Source organism: Pteropus alecto, unplaced genomic scaffold (genome assembly GCF_000325575.1).
Source record: "Pteropus alecto unplaced genomic scaffold, ASM32557v1 scaffold251, whole genome shotgun sequence".
NCBI classification, from domain to species: Eukaryota; Metazoa; Chordata; class Mammalia; order Chiroptera; family Pteropodidae; genus Pteropus; species Pteropus alecto.
In genome coordinates, this window is record NW_006431048.1 from 2,929,627 (window position 1) to 2,935,646 (window position 6,020).

The 6,020-nt window shown below is 34.2% G+C and overlaps 1 protein-coding gene across 1 annotated transcript in view; it reads left to right on the forward strand.

Moving 5' to 3' along the window:
- The window catches only part of SEC22A (SEC22 homolog A, vesicle trafficking protein), a 56,817-nt gene that overhangs the window by 4,828 nt on the left and 45,969 nt on the right, over nt 1-6,020 (forward strand). The window contains exon 2 of the mRNA XM_006905572.3: nt 4,611-4,811. Coding sequence (XP_006905634.1) covers nt 4,630-4,811 — 182 coding nt within the window. The 5' untranslated portion in view covers nt 4,611-4,629. The remainder of the gene's footprint in view (nt 1-4,610; nt 4,812-6,020) is intronic.

Below are 6,020 nucleotides of genomic sequence, written 5' to 3' on the forward strand. Positions count from 1 at the left end.
TTAATGGGTAATGGCATATTAATACCTATCTATTCCTCTCACTTTCTCATGAAAAGAGGAAAAGGGGGAGTAAATTTAGTGTGTTAGCTTTATTTGGGTTAATTTTTATTGTCAATAAGTTAACATGAGTGGGCAGTCAGATTTTGACTTTACATAGCAAAGAATACTAGGGACCACTGATTTCCAAACCTGTTATCAGTTGATTTTCTGTGGCATTTTTTGGTATATTTTTGATATATAACTAAAAATATCCAAACCTGTAGAGAATTTTTGTAAGATTTTATTTGAGCCAAAACTGACAACAGTTGCTGGGAAGCAGAAGTGCAAGTGCTTTGGGAAATGACAGTTTTGAAGCTTCTTTTATGCACTTGAAATTGAGGAAGAATGTAAGGAGCATTACATGGAGGTGGGAGAAAGCAAGGCAGGGATGGAGTTACAGGATAGTTAGCAGGATTATGTGTTCTCTTGAGGGTGGTTATTTCAAAGTTATGTTAACCTAGATGCACTGAAACAGTGGACAGGTCTTGCTTAAGGCAAAGATAAACCTTTTACTAAAAAAGTTATATGCCTGAGGCATGAATTTATGATCAGATCACCCTGTGAGGATACTTTCCATAGAACCCCTTTTTCGTCTACACTCAATTTTTCATTTTTAGAATGAGTTAATACTGACCTAGCTGAACTTTACGTAGCAAGTAAAGATTAATTTAGTCTCTGATACGATAGCAATGAAAAAGCCTATGAAATTGTTATCAGATTTTTCAGTTTTCATCAGTTGCCCGTACTGCTAGTGAAGGAGAAGCACTTAGTGTTCTGATGGTTCTGACAGAAAAGAGTTATCACTTAATTTCACACTGTGAACATGTTTTAATTCAATATTCTTGAAAGTATGATTCTTAGACAATAAGCATAGTAATTACCTGGGGAATTTGTTAAAAATGGAAGAGTCTCAGGCCCCACCTCACAGTCAATGGATCAGAATTTTTTGGAGGTGGGCCCAGAAATTTGCATTTCTTTTTTTAAATTCATGGACTTTTTTTTTATTAAAATTTTTTTCAATTACATTAACATTTAATATTATGTTTGTTTCAGGGGTACAGTATGGTGGTTAGACATTTACGTTAACTCCTTATTGAAAAGCAATTCCCCTAATAAGTCTAGAACCCACCTGATACCATACTGTACATAGTTACTACAACATTATTGACTATATTCTCTGTGCTGTACTTTACATCCCCACGACTATTTTGTATTGCCAATTTGTACTTCTTAATCCCTTAGCCTTTTTCACCCAGCCCTTCAATACCCTTCTCATCTAGCAACTATCAAAATGTTCTCTGTATCTATGTTTGTTTCTGTTTTGTGTGTTCATTTATTTTGTTTTTTAGATTCCACATGCAAGTGAAATCATATGGTATTTGTCTTTCTCTGATTTATTTCACTTAGTGTTATTCCCTCTAGGTCCATTCATGTTGTCGCAAATAGTAAAATTTCATTCTTTTTTATGGTCGAGTAATATTCCATTGTGTATATGTACCACATCTTCTTTATCCAGTTGTCTATTGATGGACACTTAGGTTGCTTCTGTATCTTGGCTATTGTAAAAAATGCTGCAGTGAACGTAGGGGTGCATATATCTTTTCAAATTAGTATTTTGGATTTCTTTGGATAAATAATCAAAAGTGGAAATGCTGGGTCATACGGTAGTCCTATTTTTAATTTTTTGAGGAACCTTTAGACTTTTCCATAGTGGCTGCACCAATTTGCAATCTTCACAAATTTATTGTTTGTTGGTTTATTGATGTTGGCCATTCTGACAGGTGTGAGGTAATATCACATTGTGGTTTTAGTTTGCATTTTCCTTATGATTAGTGACAGCATCTTTTCACATGTCTGTTGGTCATCTGTATGTCCTCTTTAGAGAAATGCCTGTTAGGTTCTTTGCCCATTTTTTAATTAGTTTGGGTTTTCTTGGTGTTAAGTTGTATGCGTTCTTCATATATTTTGTATATTAACTCCTTATTGAATGTATTATTGGCAGATATCTTCCATTTAGTAGGTTGTCTTTTCATTTTGTTGATGGTTTCCTTTGTTGTGCAAAAACTTTTTAGTTTGATGTAGTTTTATTTGTTTATTTTTTTCTTTTGTTTTCCTTGTCCAAGGAGACATCCAAAACATAACAGTGAGCTCAGTGTCAGGAATTAACTGCCTATATTTTCTTCTAGGAGTTTTATGGCTTCAAGTCTTACTCTTAAGTCTTTAATCCATTTCGAGTTTATTCTTATATATGTTGTAAGAAAATGGTCTAGTTTCAGTTTTTTACATGTAACCAGTTTTTTCAACACCATTTATTGAAGAGACTCTCTTTACCCCATATATTCTTGCCTCTTTTGTCATAGATTAATTGACCATATAAGCACAGGTTTATTTCTAGGCTCTCTATTCTGTTCCATTGATATATGTGTCTGTTTTTATGCCAGTACCATTGCTATTTTCATTACTATAGCCTAGAAGTATAGTTTGATATCAGGTAGTGTGATGCCTCCAATTTTGTTCTTTCTCAGGATTGCTGTGGCTCTTCAGGGTCTCTTATGGCTCCATGTAAATTTTAGGAATATTTGTTCTATTTCCATGAAAAAATGCTGTTACTCTTTTGATAGGGACTGCATCGAGTCTATCTATAGATTGCTTTGGGTAGTATGGACATTTTAACGAAGTTAATTCTTATCCATGAGCACAATATAACCTTTCATTTATTTGCATCTTCACTTTCTTTCCTCAATGTCTATAGTTTTCTGAGTACAGATCTTTTACCTTTTTTTATTAAATTTATTCCGAGTTTTTTTTTTTGAATGCAGTTGTAAATGGGATTTTTTTAAAATTTTTCTTTCTGATAGTTCATTATTCATGTATAAAAATGCAACCTGTTTCTAAATATTACTTTTGTACCTTACTACTTTACTGAATTCATTTATTGATATTTTTTGTGGAATGTTTAGGATCTCTCTGTGGTATCAGGCCATTTGTTAATAATAACAGTTTTACTTCTTCTTTTCCAATTGGATGCCTTTTATCTTTTTCTTGTCTGATTGCTGTCGCTAGGACTGCCAATACTATGTTGAATAAAAGCGTTAAAGGAGGGCATCCTTGTCTCATTCCTGATATTAAGGAAAACAGTTTTAGCTTTTCGCCATTTAGTATGTTGGCTGTGAGTTTGTCATATATGGTCTTTATCATGTTGAGGTATGACCCTCTCTTCCCACTTTGTTGAGAGTTTTAATCATAAATGATTGCTGGGCTTTTCTGCATCTGTTGATATGATTATACGATTTTTATCCTTAATTTTTTGTATGTGGTGTATCATGTTAGTTGATTTGTGAATATCGAATCAACCTTGCATCCCAGGAATAAATTCCACTTGATCATGGTGTATGATCTTTTTAATATAGTGCTGAATTCAGTTTGCTAATATTTTGTTGAGGATTTTTGCATCTGTGTTCATCAGGGATAACGGCCTATAATTTTATTTTATTTTTTTGTAATGTCTTTGGTTTTGGAATCAGGGTAAAGCTGTCCTTGTAAAATGAACTTGGGAGTCTTTCCTCCTCTTGCTGAACTCCTTTAGCCTTTTCTTGTCTGGGAGAGATCTGCATTTCTAACCAAACTTCCAATGATTTTTATACAAGCTAACATTCGAAAACTATGTTTTTAATCAAACTTTGACTTACCTGATTTCTTTTGGACCTAGGCCTATGTAGTCCTTTTATTTATTTTCATAAAGCATGATCAGAATCTAATAAAATAGGTCATTATTTTTTGCTTTCTGGTAGAAAGATCGAGAACAGTATTAAAACCAGTATTCTTTTAGCTTTAAGATTTATTTTAAAATTAAATATTTTTTCTGATTATAGAAGTAGTATATGCCCATTGTGAAATATGAAAATTTGGAAAATTATAAAATGATAATCATATTTCCTGGAGATAAGCATTATTCTCATTTTGGTGTGTTTCCTTCCAGTATCTGTTTCTCCATTTATTTCTCCCTTCTTCCTTCTTTTTGTCTCTGGAAAACATCATTTGCAGTCTTTATCCTGCTTTTTTCCCCTATCAAACATATAAGCATTTTACCACATTATTAAACTATTTTTCACAAATGTAATGTTTGCTTTTTGCATTATTTTTCATCATATGGGTGTACTATAACAGGAGTGTACCATCCTCCTGTTACTGGATGTTTGGTTATTTTCAGTTATTTCTGTGAAAGGATTTTTTTCTTTAAAATTTTGTCTGAATTTGATTACTTTCCTTAGGATAGAGTTATATATTTAAATTTTTTTGTGGTTAAAGAGACTAAATATTTTTAAACTCTGTTGAATATTGCCAAATTGTTTTAAGAATGGTGTTTATTCAAATATTTACTTCTGCATATACTTTGAGAATGCCAGAAAGAAGCAAGTATTATATTTTTTAAAGCTAATTTGTTAAGGAAATCATAGGAAGTCGTTTTGTTTAGTATGTCTTTGATTATTGGTGAGTCGAACATTTTTGCACTGTTTATCAGCTTTGGCTTTAATTTTCTATTTAACCCAAATTATTTATTTTTGTTTTAGGTCTTCTCTGTCGGTTGAAATGTCTATGATTTTATCTGCCTCAGTTATTCGTGTCAGAGATGGACTGCCACTTTCTGCTTCTACTGACTATGAACAAGGCACGGGCGTGCAGGAGTGCAGGAAGTATTTTAAAATGCTCTCGAGGAAGCTTGCTCAGCTTCCTGATAGATGTACACTGAAAACTGGACATTATAACATTAAGTAAGACTTCAGTTTGCTTCATGAAAATAACTTGCTTTGCTGTCATTTTAGTGAAATTTAAGTGGTTACAATAGAAATTAATGTTTGTTTAGTTTACAAAAACTTGTTTAAGTCAAGAATCGTGTGGTTCTGAACTTATACTAAATAATACTCATCATTTTATCATCCTTTTTGCAGTTTCTCTGTTTACATCTGGCTTTAGAAAAATTTATAGTTTTACAGATCACAGATATTTCATCTTATAAGTTGATCACTTGGTATTTATTGATGTTCTTACATGTGCCATAGGAAATATAAAAAATCTTACATAATATCTGTCCTCAAAGAACTTAAATTTACCTTCTAGTGAGAGGGGATAGCGTCCATCACTATTTATTGTGTATAAAGAAAGTAAAAATGGGTAATGGGCTAGATAGTGACTCTCTGGTGGTCAGGAGCCTCTCTGATAGGGTGACCTTTGAACAGAGACCTAAAAGATGAGAGCGAAGGCAGTCATATGAAGGATGCTATGGATGAAGAGCAAGGCAGAGGTAACAGCCAGTGCAGAAGGCCTCTGATACAGATTAAGGAACGGAAAGAAAACTAGAGGTGCTGAAACAATTTGAACAATTAGTAGAGAGACAGAAGGTGAGGCTAGAGAGGTAGACGTGGGATGGGTTAGGTAGGGCCTTCTAGGCTGTGAGGAGTTTGGATTGAGTCTAATGCAGTAGGATACCACTAGAGAATTTTAAGCTGGAGAGTTATATAATTTCATTTTTGAGTAGATCATCCTGGCTGCTTTATGAATAATGGGATCTAAGGGAGAAAAAGTGGAAGCAGAGAGATTATTCAGGGCAGGGCCTCCAACTCCCAACCCCCAGGCTGTGGACTGGTACCAGTCCGTGGCTTGTTAGGAACCTGGCCACATAGGAGGTGAGCAGCAGGTAGGCAAGCATAGCTTCATCTGTATTTGTAGCCACTCCCCAGTGCTAGCATCATCGCCTCAGCTCCACCTCAGATCATCAGGCATTAGATTCTCATAGGTGCACCACTGTCTGGTGCCAAAAAGGTTGGGGACTGCTGATTTAGGAGACTTAGAAAAGTTAAGGCAGAGGTGATTCTTATCATTTGAATGGCAGTGATAATGATGAGAAATGGTTGGATTAGGGCTGTATATCGGGAGTAGCACCAACAAATGTTCTTTATGAATTGAAGTGAGATATGAGGGAA